Source organism: Anomaloglossus baeobatrachus, chromosome 1, assembly GCF_048569485.1.
Source record: "Anomaloglossus baeobatrachus isolate aAnoBae1 chromosome 1, aAnoBae1.hap1, whole genome shotgun sequence".
Taxonomy (NCBI): Eukaryota; Metazoa; Chordata; class Amphibia; order Anura; family Aromobatidae; genus Anomaloglossus; species Anomaloglossus baeobatrachus.
Window position 1 is genome coordinate 860,994,834 of NC_134353.1, and position 16,508 is coordinate 861,011,341.

Genomic DNA, 16,508 nt, shown 5'->3' on the forward strand with positions numbered 1-16,508 from the left:
GGAGCAGGGGGATGGAGAATGGAGGGAGCAGGGGGATGGAGAATGGAGGGAGCAGGGGGATGGAGAATGGAGGGAGCAGGGGGATGGAGAATGGAGGGAGCAGGGGGATGGAGAATGGAGGGAGCAGGGGGATGGAGAATGGAGGGAGCAGGGGGATGGAGAATGGAGGGAGCAGGGGGATGGAGAATGGAGGGAGCAGGGGGATGGAGAATGGAGGGAGCAGGGGGATGGAGAATGGAGGGAGCAGGGGGATGGAGAATGGAGGGAGCAGGGGGATGGAGAATGGAGGGAGCAGGGGGATGGAGAATGGAGGGAGCAGGGGGATGGAGAATGGAGGGAGCAGGGGGATGGAGAATGGAGGGAGCAGGGGGATGGAGAATGGAGGGAGCAGGGGGATGGAGAATGGAGGGAGCAGGGGGATGGAGAATGGAGGGAGCAGGGGGATGGAGAATGGAGGGAGCAGGGGGATGGAGAATGGAGGGAGCAGGGGGATGGAGAATGGAGGGAGCAGGGGGATGGAGAATGGAGGGAGCAGGGGGATGGAGAATGGAGGGAGCAGGGGGATGGAGAATGGAGGGAGCAGGGGGATGGAGAATGGAGGGAGCAGGGGGATGGAGAATGGAGGAAACAGGGGGATGGAGAATGGAGGGAACAGGGGGATGGAGGGAGCAGGGGGATGGAGGATGGAGGGAGCAGGGTTCATTGAGTTTTGTTAGTCAAACTTGTCTTCGATGGATAAAATAACGCACTATTTCACGGTCGGTGCGGCTCCGGCACACAAAAGACCCCGAACAGATGTGGAGACAGAAACAAATCAGATGATAGTTGAAGAACCGGTGGCCACGTTCTGCTCTATCGAACCTGCATCAGCTAGTGTTAATGATCCTGATGAATTTGGTTGAAATTTGGCGTTTCTTATAGAATACAGCCTAGGTAAGTCGAAAACCATATTTTGCAAGTGAAAAAAAATGATTATACAGTATTAGTCATTTTTTATTTTTCTTTTGAAATCTGAATTACATAGTTTTTGATTGAAATTAGCATACAGACTACAAAACTGAATAATGAGAAACCGGGCCGCACCGTCCACTGGACAAGTTAAGCAGTTTATATTCAGGGGGGCGGCAATGCGGCCGGGGGGCGGAGCTCTATGGGGACTGCCCAGTGCCTCAACAGGTAAACCGTGCACAGGATCTCCTGGGCGCCCGACAGTACAACAGCATCCCCCCCTCCTCAATCTCGGCCGCCGCCACCGGACAGCACCTCCCCCGCTCCTCGCCTCAGAGATGTGTACCGGCAAATTTTTTTTAGAAAAAAAGCGCTGATAAAACCTACCCGAAAATAAGCTGTAGCACTTTTTTCGAGACAAAAAAAAAAAGAAGTACGGTATAAGACCGTGTCTAATTCTAGGAAAAACACGGTATAAGAAACTGAAGCTGCAAACCAAAGGGAATCAGTTACAAAATTATTAACACCTAATCTGAGGGCAATATAGTGTAAGGGCAGAGCTCTTGATTCCAGTAATGTGTCACTTACTGGGCTGATTGCTGTTGTTTTAATAAAAATCACACTTAGCAGCAGCAGATAATCACTAGAGAAATAGTGACTCTGCTGACAGGTAGTGCTCCATATTCATGAGCTCGGTATAACCCCAACCTCCACCACTGATTGGAAGCCGTGTACACTGTGCATAGGCAGAAAGCTGCCAATCAGTGCTGTGGGTGGGGTTATAAGGAGCTCAGCTTTCAGAGAACTGCTAGATCTGCAGGAAATAAAACTGTGATTTTGTCAAAACTGCAGCAAGCAGCCCAGTAAGTGGCACATCACGGGAATCAGGGTCTCTGCCCCTACATCATGCTTCTCTGAGATTAGATAGAAAAATCTGGTGACCGATTCCCTAACTACAACAACCAAGAAATTTCTTAATGATCTCAAATGTATCTCTAGAAATACAACTGCACTAAACAAGGAAACCAAAACTGAGTACAGCTAAGCGAGACGACAGCTGCTGAAACAGGAAGATTGTTGCCTCGTGCCACGATAGTAAAAAAAAATTATAAATAAATAAATCTGAGAAAACATTCAGCTGGAGACGCTTACTTCAAGGACACCAGCTCTTAAATCATTTCTCACAGGCAAATGCTTATCAAAATATTCAGGGATGAGGCACTCCTCGTCTAGTCATCAAGGCCTTCTTGATATCGGTGCAATGTTTAGATTGCTAAATGGCGAGTAGATTATGACATTAATTTGATTTTGTAGAAATAAAGTAAAGAGAATCTGTCACCAGGGTTTTGTTCCCTCATCTGAGAGCAGCATAATGTAGAGACAGAGACCCTGATTCCAGCGATGTGTCACTTACTGAGCTGTTTGCGGTCATTTTAGTAAAATCACTGTTTTAGCGGCTGCAGATCTAGCAGTTATACAGAGCTCATGAATATGCTGAACTACCTGCAGCACGCCAAGTAGCTGTGTAATGATAATCTACTGCTGATTAATCATTGATTTTATCAAAACTACAGTAAGCAGCCCAGTAAATGACACATCGCTGGAATCAGGATCTCTGCCCCTACATTATGCTGCTCTCAGATTAGGTGGCAAAAACCTGGTGACAAATTCCCTTTAAATATTGTGTGTTCTTGTCTTACTAACATATTACAATAGACGTACAGCCAAGAAGTAGTGCCTAGGCGTCCTGAGGTCTGCTAAACCCACAAATGGACCATCAGATGACCCTAGGTTAATTTAAGGAGCAACTGCACTCTCACAAAAAATATTTGATGCCAAATGTTTTGATTCGTGGGGATTCAGGTGAAACCAAAGGGCAGATGCGATCTTCATTAACTCAAGACAGATTCACAGACTTTATTAAGCCCGTCTTCAGTTTCTGGAGAGCGCTGCTGCCAGTCGGCTGGCTATACTCTTCTGTCCCTCAGCTTTACAGGTCAGTGGAGGTCTCAGCACCCAGACACAACCGATCAAAACTAATCTCTAAGACACGTCAAAGATTTACATCAGTTGAACATTGCAATGGCCAAGAATAGCAAACTTTTGGAAGCAGCGCGTTTTCAGAGTCCAAAAAGTTGCGTTGTACAGTAGAAGCACAGTAGATGGATTTATAGAAATCTCATGCCCACTGTGCGTCTTTTCTCCACAGTGTAAACTGATTTGCGAGCAGCAGGTCAGTTCATGTTTGTGGAGCCGAGAGCTTTCTTGGCAGGAGATCACTGAAAATTTGCTGCGCCCAGAACCGTGATCGTGTGCACAGACGCTGCATTCTCCCGCGGAGACCACCCGCATCACCGCAAAAGAAGACATGCTGCGTTTGGAACGCAGCGTGCCCGGATTGTTGGACATACCCTAAGCCGTAATACGCATAAGAATGGACCTATTTTACTAAAAGGTGAAAGCTGCATTCGGATGTTTTTGCATTCAGGAGCGTTCCTTTGCCACACTTTAAGAAATACTGAAATGTGTCTGGTTTAGTAGATGTACAAGGTTACAGGACTGTGCCAAGTTCAGGGAGTACACATACATACATACATACATACATACATATATACTGCTGTCTGGAGAGCCTTTCAAGGCAATCTGCCAGTAGGCTCCACCCTCCTAAGCTGTCTATATGGGCATATAGGTCATAGGAAGCTGAATAAAATCATACCTTGATATCTGTGATCCGAAATCTTATCCATGTTTTTCTTATATGTATATGAGCTGCTAAGATCTAAAGTTTGGACACCGATCTCCTCTCCCGGATATTCTGCCTCCAGAGCTTATTTTACATGAAAGCTGGAGTCAATAGTGTGATATGTGATGGTATGATATGTGATGGCCACTCTCTGCTCGCCCTGCAGAGCTGTATGTGATTATAACTGACACATCTGCAGGTTCCTCTCAGCTTCAGCCTCCATCTCACAGGCAGACCGGGTTGCAGTACTGTTGTACTTCAGCAGAGCTGTGGGAGCTGCAGCTGCTAATGTGTTTGTAAGGAGGCAAAGTTCAGTTCTACTGCTCTGTGCTAGTGACATGTCTCACACTGGTAGCACCCCCTTTTATTAAAAATAATCTCAAGGAGCTCCATGTCGTGCTTATAGCTCTTAACTGCTCATTTAAATATAAAAAGTATGGATATCTCTGGAAGAAGAAATCAGATCGCAGATATCAAGGTTTCATTTTATTCAGATTTCTATGACCTACATGACCATCATATACACGGCTTAGGAGCGTTAATCCTACTGACAAGATCACAACAGAACCAACAGCGGTTACAGATAAAGCCAAATTCATATATGTATATCTTTGCATGTCACTTTACCAGTTGTAGAGCTTCAGAGAGCAAATAATGGAAATTATAGTACAAATAGCCACTAGAGATGGGCAAATTGATTTGCAGGACCATGGTCCAACACCCAGGTCCCTATTCAATGGCCACAGGATGGAAGCGTTGCAATCCTCCAATAACCTGTCGTCATTCCCAAAGCCTCTTTTGATTATCTAGCCTGGTGTGGTGTTATTGTAGTGGTATGATGCACACATGTAGGTGCAACTAGCTGGTTAATCAAAAGAGGATGGCGGCGGCAGGTAGGAGGAGGATAGCAGGGCTCCAATCCAGTGGCCATTAATTACGAACCTGGTCTCTGGACCTGGGTCATGGAAATTTATTTTCTCATCTCTAATAGCCACCCAACAAAAGGGAAAACGGAGAATTCGACAACACTGGTCAGATGCAGAGTTTAAAGGGAACCTGTCACCAGATTTGGTGACTATAAGCTGCGGCAACCAACAGTGAGCTCTTCTATAACGCGTCATGCACACAGGCTTCAGAAGGAGGACGAAGATGGCCGAAAGAGGAGGCGCTGCACCCGGAGAACGGAGACACCCATCTGACCCATCTAAACGCACCGACCGTTTAGGTAAGTATTATAAAGTGATTTTTACATTCTACACAGCGGCCTGGGCTCTTATATACAGCATGTTAGAATGCCGTATATAAAAGCTCAGTGGTGGTGACCGCAGCTTATAGTAACCAAATCTGGTGACAGGTTCCCTTTAAGAGTCAGATATTCCTAATGATGAAACAAAAGTATATAGTAAATCTGTCTAGATGACCAAATAATAATGCTAATATCAAACATAGCAGATTCAGTATATACATGCCCCCATTACGCTCTCTGCCTCCCATTCTGTATACTATTTATGTATTGGAGAAAATATGTAAAAGATAAAGTTACAGTATTGCAAGATAATGTAAAAGAATAATAATAAATGTTTGACTCATAACTGACTCAGCTCGTGACAACACTTATGGCATTTCCTGAGCAGCTAACATCTGGAAACTTTTGGGGGAAAACTATGGGAATGGAAGCAGAGGTTCGCTTACTTCTTCTTCAGGCGGTCCGTATCGTCCCATGAGGGCATCACAGCTCGATCGCGTTGTCGACGTGAGACTGCAAGAACACAAGCATGGTTTATGCCAAGAACACAGTTGTACGAATATCATTTTACAGTAATCCTGGTTACAATAAGGATAAAGTCACTCTGGGCAGATTTGTTGCAGTTTCTGTGACTGCCCCATTCATTTTAATGGGTATTGCAGAAATCCATGTGTTTGCTGCCAAATCAACCTCAATCAGGTAACTGGAAGGGATTTTGTAACACAGAAACGTCTGCAACAAAACCTGCAGGTGTGAATATACCATAAGAACTGTGGCTGCTATATGAAAACTATAGGAAATTGTGTTGACTACTAGATACCAAGGGTTATTCTCTTCTAAAATCTACAGGAGCGCACAGCTCCCCTGCCTCTCTGCTGCATCTTCTTCCACCTTCAGGAGTTCACAGCTCCCCTGCCTCTCTGCTGCATCTTCTTCCACCTTCAGGAGTTCACAGCTCCCCTGCCTCTCTGCTGCATCTTCTTCCACCTTCAGGAGTTCACAGCTCCCCTGCCTCTCTGCTGCATCTTCTTCCACCTTCAGGAGTTCACAGCTCCCCTGCCTCTCTGCTGCATCTTCTTCCACCTTCAGGAGTTCACAGCTCCCCTGCCTCTCTGCTGCATCTTCTTCCACCTTCAGGAGTTCACAGCTCCCCTGCCTCTCTGCTGCATCTTCTTCCACCTTCAGGAGTTCACAGCTCCCCTGCCTCTCTGCTGCATCTTCTTCCACCTTCAGGAGTTCACAGCTCCCCTGCCTCACTGGTGCAATTTTTTCCATCTTCAGGCGCATACAGGTCCTCTACTACATCATCTTCCATCTTGAGCACACAGCTCCCCTGCCTCCCTGCTGCATGTGCTTCCATCTTCAAGAGTTCACAGCTACCCTGCCTCCCAGGTGCAATTTCTTCCATCTTCAGGCACACACAGCTCCCCTACTACATCATCTTCCATGTTCAGTAGCACACAGCTCACCTGCCTCCCTGCTGCATCTTATGCAATCTTCAGGAGCACACAGCTCCCCTGCCTCCCTGCTGCATCTTATGCAATCTTCAGGAGCGCACAGCTCCCCTGCCTCCCTGCTGCATCTTATTTCATCTTCAGGAGCGCACAGCTCCCCTGCCTCCCTGCTGTATCTTATTCCATCTTCAGGAGTGCACAGCTCCCCTGCCTCCCTGCTGTATCTTATTCCATCTTCAGGAGTGCACAGCTCCCCTGCCTCCCTGCTGTATCTTATTCCATCTTCAGGAGCGCACAGCTCCCCTGCCTCCCTGCTGTATCTTATTCCATCTTCAGGAGCGCACAGCTTCCCTGCCTCCCTGCTGTATCTTATTCCATCTTCAGGAGCGCACAGCTCCCCTGCCTCCCTGCTGTATCTTATTCCATCTTCAGGAGCGCACAGCTCCCCTGCCTCCCTGCTGCATCTTCTTCCATCTTCAGTAGTACACAGCTCCCCTTCCTGCATCTTCTTCCATCAAAGGTGCACACAGCTCCCCTGCTACATCATCTTCCATCTACAAAAAAAACACAGCTCCCCTGCCTCCGTGCTGCATCTTATTCCATCTTCAGGAGTGCACAGATCCCCTGCTGTATCTTCGTCCATCTTCAGGAGTGCACAGCTCTCCTGCCTCCTTGCTGCATCACTGGTATGAACTGTGCTCTCTCCAATGCTACAAGCAGGGGCAACTTAGCCTTGGTAACATCAGAGAAGCAAAGCAACCCAGCCCGCTTCAGGGCAGCACTCACAAGCTCAATAGGAAAGTGTTTGCAAATGTGTATTCCTCATTTAGGAACCCAACCACAGTTTGTAAACTGCAACGGTTGCTGGTAACCTATGCAACAAGCTGTAAATTCCAAAATTACCCACCCCCCATTATGAAGGAGGAGATGATTTTTAATTAGAGATAAATTGCAGATTGTTGTCGGAAGTACTTTGATATATTGCTCATTTCTAAAGCTGAGACAATCCCTTTAAATTCTAGTCTAGTCCCCTTTGAGCTCTCTAGGATTTGTAATGAAATAAGGCAATGGCTCAGCATGTTGGACAATGCCATTATTGATAGTTTGGATGACACAGACCATGAGACTTCGAGTTTTTGCACATAACACCACTACCAAACAACTTTATACCAGTGGGAAACCACTTACCAAGAGTATAATATGCAACCAAGCAGAATGAAAGCGCCCAGCAAGGACACCCAACGCTCATCTTGGCTTATTCCATTAGTGAAGCTGGGGACACAGATTGTGATGTTCTTTCCAGCATCATCCAGAGCTATAAAGAACAGATAAAGCAAAATTGACAAAATTAAATTGCACATATAAAAAAAAGCACAAAGAGCATTATTTGCTATAAAATCTGAAAGCAGCATAAAGTCGGGGCAGTGGGCCTAATTCCTTCAAAAAAATCCCTATATTCTCTGCTGTATTTGTACAAGTACTATGAATGCCGAGCTTTGTATAACCCCGCCAACACCACTGATTAGCAGCTTCCTGTGTACACCGTACGTTCTCAGTAAGCTGCCAATCACTGATGGGGCTGGGTTACACAGATCATCTGGACTGTCTGACACCTAGATCTTCAATGATAATCTCCTGCTGATAAAACACGGATTGTAATGAAACTACAACAAGCATCATCACTGGAATCAGGCTCGCTGACTCTACATTATGCTGTGCTCACATTAAATAGCAAAAACCTGATGACAGATTCCTTTTAATACATTGTAAGTATTACGGCTCATTCTGGTGGCATTTGAAGTAGGCATGGGAGACAATTTAAACCAAACGTCCAGGCAAATTATTTAGTAAGAACTATGCACATAAAAAAAAAAAATTACACTTTTACACAACAGACTGATGAATTTCACCACAAAAATTCATCTGAAACCCAAGCTGTGGCTTGGAAAGTCACGCTACAAAAGGTCACCTGAGAAGTGTTATAATGGCTTATCCATATGAAGAAGTCTTATATATTCATGGGCACAGAATAAATAATCTCTATGATCGTACATATGGAATCAGTTGCTCTTCCAACTTCAGCAATCTGTAACATATTCATTAAAAATCCCAGTGTCAAGATTCCTATGTGCAGAACATTCTGTATTGTTCTGCTGTGCTCTCCTGCAGAGCCAGTATATATTTGCTTATGGTGCAGAGCGTTTTGCAGGATGAATGCTCTGCTGGTTGTTTCACACCACTGGGCTCCACACTGCCCTTGGCAGGTGCTCTCGCAGATGTTTCTCGTTCCCAGTGATTGCTCTACTTCATTAGGGAGCGTGTTCGCTCAGGACGACGCCAGTCGTACTTCCTGGTTACAGTTGTGCTGTTGGCTCCCGTAGTGCTCAGTGTTCTGGTCTTTGTCTCTCGACTCCGGACTGGCGTTTACCCGTCTCTGCCTGTCCTCCCCTGTTTCTGTTGCGACTTCCCTGTGTCTGACCTCGGACTTCCTCCTGACCATGTCCCCGCCTGCTCCCTGTATTTTGTACATGATCTCCTGGAACCCTGACCTTTGGCTTGTATCTTAACCTAGTCTCTCTGTGCCTCCATGTACTGTCGTGTCCTCCTGGTTTATGATCTCGGCCTCTCAGACTACCTCTCCATTTACTGTATAAAAGTGTGTATAGCGCCACCTTGTGACAGTCATCACACCTGGCAGCAGTTCATGCCCCATCTGAGCTTTTATACCAATGAAAGGAGTGGTCGTGAACAAGACTGATGTATGAAGGACTACAGGGGCACTACCGGTATACAGCTCACATTTACGTGGTCTGCAATGATACAACTTACTGTATTCTGGTGGCTTGTTAGAAAAAGACGAGAAGGTCAGATACATAACATAGCAGCTGATGATTCCCGACTGCAGCAATCCAGACTGCGGGTGATCTGAAATCAAGAAAAAAAGCCAAAATCACTAATCCGGAGCCTGTCCAAGCACATTGACAAGAACGAACGGAAATAGTCCACAGGAAGGTACTAGAAGTGACTAGATAATATCTGGATAATGTAGGTAAAATAAAGATGACCGGTCTTTTGAGCGCTAATGATAGATCTAAAATCTAGGATTTTTTGTAGATAGTAAGGCTTTATTGTTAAAATAAAGCTCTTGTTTCACAACGCGTTTCAGCAAGATCCACTTGCTTTCCTCAGGTGTCTAGATAATATCTGGAGCATATAGAAAATTTTTTTACAATGCACCGACATGTTTCAGGGTCACGTACAGAGAACGTTCTGTGTAAGACGTGAATTCTTACAGATCGGAGGAGATTTTGCAGTTTGAATGTCCCAACCACAAAACACCCAAAGGGGCAAGTCAGTGTGTCCCTTATATTACAAAATGCCTCTATACAGCACTATGTCTAGGCATGTACTGTATATATATGTCTGCAAATTGGGATTCTGATCTGGCTTATATATCCTGAGTCATATTGCAAAGGATTGTCAAAAATCCACTTGTGACTTTTAGGATCGCTACTTCCAATAGGTGGCGCTGTGCTAGAGTTTGTCTCCTTTACTGGAGAGACAATTTGAATATTTCCCAGAGGGGCATTGCAGCTATAAGTCCCCTTACCTGGCAGCCAGACTGGCTTGCAAAGTCTCCTTAAGGAGAATAGTGTTCCCCCGTGGAATTTTAGGGGCATTGCAGCTATAAGTCCCCTTACCTGGCAGCCAGACTGGCTTGCAAAGTCTCCTTAAGGAGAATAGTGTTCCCCCGTGGTCCCCACATAGCTTTCTCATGAGCCAGATCAGACACCCCCATACTTTGCACTGACGAGGGGCAAGCACCCCGAAACACCGTGTCTGCAAATTGGGATTCTGATCTGGCTTATATATCCTGAGTCATATTGCAAAGGATTGTCAAAAATCCACTTGTGACTTTTAGGATCGCTACTTCCAATAGGTGGCGCTGTGCTAGAGTTTGTCTCCTTTACTGGAGAGACAATTTGAATATTTCCCAGAGGGGCATTGCAGCTATAAGTCCCCTTACCTGGCAGCCAGACTGGCTTGCAAAGTCTCCTTAAGGAGAATAGTGTTCCCCCGTGGAATTTTAGGGGCATTGCAGCTATAAGTCCCCTTACCTGGCAGCCAGACTGGCTTGCAAAGTCTCCTTAAGGAGAATAGTGTTCCCCCGTGGTCCCCACATAGCTTTCTCATGAGCCAGATCAGACACCCCCATACTTTGCACTGACGAGGGGCAAGCACCCCGAAACACCGTGTCTGCAAATTGGGATTCTGATCTGGCTTATATATCCTGAGTCATATTGCAAAGGATTGTCAAAAATCCACTTGTGACTTTTAGGATCGCTACTTCCAATAGGTGGCGCTGTGCTAGAGTTTGTCTCCTTTACTGGAGAGACAATTTGAATATTTCCCAGAGGGGCATTGCAGCTATAAGTCCCCTTACCTGGCAGCCAGACTGGCTTGCAAAGTCTCCTTAAGGAGAATAGTGTTCCCCCGTGGAATTTTAGGGGCATTGCAGCTATAAGTCCCCTTACCTGGCAGCCAGACTGGCTTGCAAAGTCTCCTTAAGGAGAATAGTGTTCCCCCGTGGTCCCCACATAGCTTTCTCATGAGCCAGATCAGACACCCCCATACTTTGCACTGACGAGGGGCAAGCACCCCGAAACACCGTGTCTGCAAATTGGGATTCTGATCTGGCTTATATATCCTGAGTCATATTGCAAAGGATTGTCAAAAATCCACTTGTGACTTTTAGGATCGCTACTTCCAATAGGTGGCGCTGTGCTAGAGTTTGTCTCCTTTACTGGAGAGACAATTTGAATATTTCCCAGAGGGGCATTGCAGCTATAAGTCCCCTTACCTGGCAGCCAGACTGGCTTGCAAAGTCTCCTTAAGGAGAATAGTGTTCCCCCGTGGAATTTTAGGGGCATTGCAGCTATAAGTCCCCTTACCTGGCAGCCAGACTGGCTTGCAAAGTCTCCTTAAGGAGAATAGTGTTCCCCCGTGGTCCCCACATAGCTTTCTCATGAGCCAGATCAGACACCCCCATACTTTGCACTGACGAGGGGCAAGCACCCCGAAACACCGTGTCTGCAAATTGGGATTCTGATCTGGCTTATATATCCTGAGTCATATTGCAAAGGATTGTCAAAAATCCACTTGTGACTTTTAGGATCGCTACTTCCAATAGGTGGCGCTGTGCTAGAGTTTGTCTCCTTTACTGGAGAGACAATTTGAATATTTCCCAGAGGGGCATTGCAGCTATAAGTCCCCTTACCTGGCAGCCAGACTGGCTTGCAAAGTCTCCTTAAGGAGAATAGTGTTCCCCCGTGGAATTTTAGGGGCATTGCAGCTATAAGTCCCCTTACCTGGCAGCCAGACTGGCTTGCAAAGTCTCCTTAAGGAGAATAGTGTTCCCCCGTGGTCCCCACATAGCTTTCTCATGAGCCAGATCAGACACCCCCATACTTTGCACTGACGAGGGGCAAGCACCCCGAAACACCGTGTCTGCAAATTGGGATTCTGATCTGGCTTATATATCCTGAGTCATATTGCAAAGGATTGTCAAAAATCCACTTGTGACTTTTAGGATCGCTACTTCCAATAGGTGGCGCTGTGCTAGAGTTTGTCTCCTTTACTGGAGAGACAATTTGAATATTTCCCAGAGGGGCATTGCAGCTATAAGTCCCCTTACCTGGCAGCCAGACTGGCTTGCAAAGTCTCCTTAAGGAGAATAGTGTTCCCCCGTGGAATTTTAGGGGCATTGCAGCTATAAGTCCCCTTACCTGGCAGCCAGACTGGCTTGCAAAGTCTCCTTAAGGAGAATAGTGTTCCCCCGTGGTCCCCACATAGCTTTCTCATGAGCCAGATCAGACACCCCCATACTTTGCACTGACGAGGGGCAAGCACCCCGAAACACCGTGTCTGCAAATTGGGATTCTGATCTGGCTTATATATCCTGAGTCATATTGCAAAGGATTGTCAAAAATCCACTTGTGACTTTTAGGATCGCTACTTCCAATAGGTGGCGCTGTGCTAGAGTTTGTCTCCTTTACTGGAGAGACAATTTGAATATTTCCCAGAGGGGCATTGCAGCTATAAGTCCCCTTACCTGGCAGCCAGACTGGCTTGCAAAGTCTCCTTAAGGAGAATAGTGTTCCCCCGTGGAATTTTAGGGGCATTGCAGCTATAAGTCCCCTTACCTGGCAGCCAGACTGGCTTGCAAAGTCTCCTTAAGGAGAATAGTGTTCCCCCGTGGTCCCCACATAGCTTTCTCATGAGCCAGATCAGACACCCCCATACTTTGCACTGACGAGGGGCAAGCACCCCGAAACACCGTGTCTGCAAATTGGGATTCTGATCTGGCTTATATATCCTGAGTCATATTGCAAAGGATTGTCAAAAATCCACTTGTGACTTTTAGGATCGCTACTTCCAATAGGTGGCGCTGTGCTAGAGTTTGTCTCCTTTACTGGAGAGACAATTTGAATATTTCCCAGAGGGGCATTGCAGCTATAAGTCCCCTTACCTGGCAGCCAGACTGGCTTGCAAAGTCTCCTTAAGGAGAATAGTGTTCCCCCGTGGAATTTTAGGGGCATTGCAGCTATAAGTCCCCTTACCTGGCAGCCAGACTGGCTTGCAAAGTCTCCTTAAGGAGAATAGTGTTCCCCCGTGGTCCCCACATAGCTTTCTCATGAGCCAGATCAGACACCCCCATACTTTGCACTGACGAGGGGCAAGCACCCCGAAACACCGTGTCTGCAAATTGGGATTCTGATCTGGCTTATATATCCTGAGTCATATTGCAAAGGATTGTCAAAAATCCACTTGTGACTTTTAGGATCGCTACTTCCAATAGGTGGCGCTGTGCTAGAGTTTGTCTCCTTTACTGGAGAGACAATTTGAATATATATATATATACACACACACTAGAAGGTGGCCCGATTCTACGCATCGGGTATTCTAGAATTTACGTATTGTGTAGTTCATGTATGATTTTTGTTTATTATATATATATATATATATATATATGTTATGTATATATGTTGTTGTGTGTAGTTACCAAGTGTTTGTGTAGGGCGCTGTACATGTTCTGGGTGTGGCGGGGGGTGAGAGCGGTGTTGTATGTGTGTTGCGTGTGTTGCGTGTTTGTGGAGCGTTGTGTGTGTGTTGCGCGGTTTGTGTGGGTGTGGTGTGTTTTGGGGGAGGTATGTTTTGTGCAATGTGTGTGTTGTGCGGTATGTGCGTATATTTATGTATGCCGCGGTGTTCGTGTGTCGGGTGTTGTGTGTGTGTAGCGTTGTCTGTGTGTGTGGGTGTGCGGGTCTGTGTATGGCGGTGTTTGTGGTTCCCAGTGTGTGGTGTGTTGTGTGTGTGTGTGTTGGGGGGAGGTGTGCACCTCCCATCGTGCTCCATCCCCCATGCTCCGCACCCCCCATCATGCCCCATCCCCCATGCTGCGCACCCCCCATTGTGCCCCATCCCCCATGCTGCGCACTCCCCATCGTGCTACATCCCCCATGCTGCGCACTCCACATCGTGCTACATCCCCCATGCTGCGCACCCCCCATCGTGCTACATCCCCCATGCTGTGCACCCCCCATGCTGTGCACCCCCCATCGTGCTACATCCCCCATCGTGCTACATCCCCCATGCTGCGCACTCCCCATCGTGCTCCATCCGCCATGCTGCGCACCAGGGCTGTGGAGTCGGAGTCGGAGTCGTGGAGTCGGAGTCGGAGCTCATTTTGGTGGAGTCGGAGTCGGAGTCGGTATAAAATGCACCGACTCCGACTCCTAAAATATATAATAAATTGGGGACAGGAGTGCAATGCAGAATGTGCTGAATATTTTACTAAATAACAACATTTAGTATAATGCTTATATTTAAGTGAAAAATTTATTGTAGTACAATGTAAACATCAGACATTTAATTGTTTTTATGATACAATAATCAAGATATTTGGATAGAACATAAAATATTTATTGGAATACAACTTTAGAACACAAAAAAACTAATAAATTGTAAATATGTAATATATATAATATATATATATATATATATATATACAGTGTATATACACACACACAAGATATATATGTAATCTACTGTATATTACATAGTGTATTACATATTTACAATTTATTACAGTTTTTTGTGTTCTAAAGTTGTATTCCAATAAATATATTTTATGTTCTATCCAAATATCTTGATTATTGTATCATAAAAATTATTAAATGTCTGATGTTCACATACACATATTCATGTACTACAATAAATTTTTCACCTAACTATAAGCAATATATGTAGGAGTCGGAGTCGGAGCCGGAGTCGGAGTCGGAGCCGGAGTCGGTGCAAGAGAATTTGAGGAGTCGGAGTCGGAGTCGAAGGTTTGGCTTACCGACTCCACAGCCCTGCTGCGCACCCGCCATCGTGCTCCATCCGCCATGCTGCGCACTCCCCATCGTGCTACATCCCCCATGCTGCGCACTCCCCATTGTGCTACATCCCCCATGCTGCGCACCCCCCATCGTGCTCCATCCGCCATGCTGCGCACTCCCCATCGTGCTACATCCCCCATGCTGCGCACTCTCCATCGTGCTACATCCCATATGCTGCGCACTCCCCATCGTGCTACATCCCCCATGCTGTGCATTCCCCATCGTGCTACATCCCCCATGCTGCGCACCCCCCATCGTGCTACATCTCCCATGCTGCGCACTCCCCATCGTGCTACATCCCCCATGCTGCGCACTCCCCATCGTGCTACATCCCCCATGCTGCGCACCCCATCGTGCTACATCCCCCATGCTGCGCACCCCCCATCGTGCTACATCCCCCATGCTATATATATATATGTCTCCTATTATGTCACTGTATAGCATACTGGCATACATCCAGGCATAGCCAGATCAAAACCAGGCAATTTCCACCCTACTCCTGTCATTTTTGGGTTTTCGTACAAGCAGTTGTGAGACGTCTACAATTCATTCAGCTATTTTTTTTGCTTCTTTTTTTGTGATACTTGGGGCCCAATTTTAAGTGTTTCATATTTATTCTTTTTTTTCAGATATAGGGTGACAATGAGGAAAAAAAAAAGGAAATGTGTGTCTATTTTACACATTTTTAAAGAATTTATTTTATGACCACAAGAGGACCACTAAAGTACTTTTAAAAGTCTATTCCTCGAAGCAATTATTTTTATATATGGGACATGTTTTTGATTTTGTTTGGTCTTCCACCGTAGCTAGTAACAGTGATTTGGACTGGCAGTGGCCAATGGGGACATTTCGACATATAAATACTTTGTCTTATATACGATTTCCCCTGTAACTGAGGCTGGTAAATTATTGCCAGTTACAGGGCAAATTTTGCCTGGAAAGCACAGCTGATCAAGGTTTGTTATCACTCGGCAGCTACAACTCCCTCCCAGTACCCGGCGATCACGTGGTTACTGGGTTCAGAGGAGGAAGTGCTGTCCCAATTGCAAAAATTATTTTTAGCCACAAATATATTCCGTGATGCTTCAACATAAAAAGGCAATGATACAGAGAAAAGTTGATGCCCAAAGCAAAAAACAAACCATGGGGCTCCATAGTAATACTTAGGCTGGAGTCAAACTTGTGAGTGATTTGCGCGAGTCTCGGATCGGCATCACACGGCAAGGCCGCACACTCTCATGACAGGGTCGGTTGGCTGCATATATTCCTATGCAGCTGAGACACTCCTGTCCAGAGTGTGCGCGGCCGTGCCGGGTGATGCCGATGCGAGTCACTCAATTGTGACTCCGGCCATAGAATGAGTCTGCTTTCAATTTTTCATTTTAGGCATAATATCTGACACACAGAGTAATGGGTATGCATAATTATTTGGGACATTGACTGTTTATTGAACCCTGTATACCATTTCCTATATCAGCTCAGTATATTTCTTTACCTTTGTGAAGGTGTCTTGCTGGATTTCTCTGGCATAGGTTCTTTTATATTTATATACGAAGATATACATATATTGTATGCGCTATTGGTATCTGAGGTCTAGCTGTGATGTTTGGTGTTATATTGCCCCTCTAGGTGCTCAGTGTCATTATCATGCCTACATCTGGTCCTGAGTCTTTACC

General features: G+C 46.0%; 1 protein-coding gene across 1 annotated transcript in view; it reads right to left on the reverse strand.

Moving 5' to 3' along the window:
• The window catches only part of SERINC5 (serine incorporator 5), a 95,895-nt gene that overhangs the window by 19,492 nt on the left and 59,895 nt on the right, over positions 1-16,508 (reverse strand). The window contains exons 7-9 of the mRNA XM_075325831.1: positions 9,221-9,316; positions 7,580-7,706; positions 5,384-5,450 (exon numbers count right to left, since the gene is read on the reverse strand). Of these exons, the coding sequence (XP_075181946.1) occupies positions 5,384-5,450; positions 7,580-7,706; positions 9,221-9,316 (290 nt within the window). The remainder of the gene's footprint in view (positions 1-5,383; positions 5,451-7,579; positions 7,707-9,220; positions 9,317-16,508) is intronic.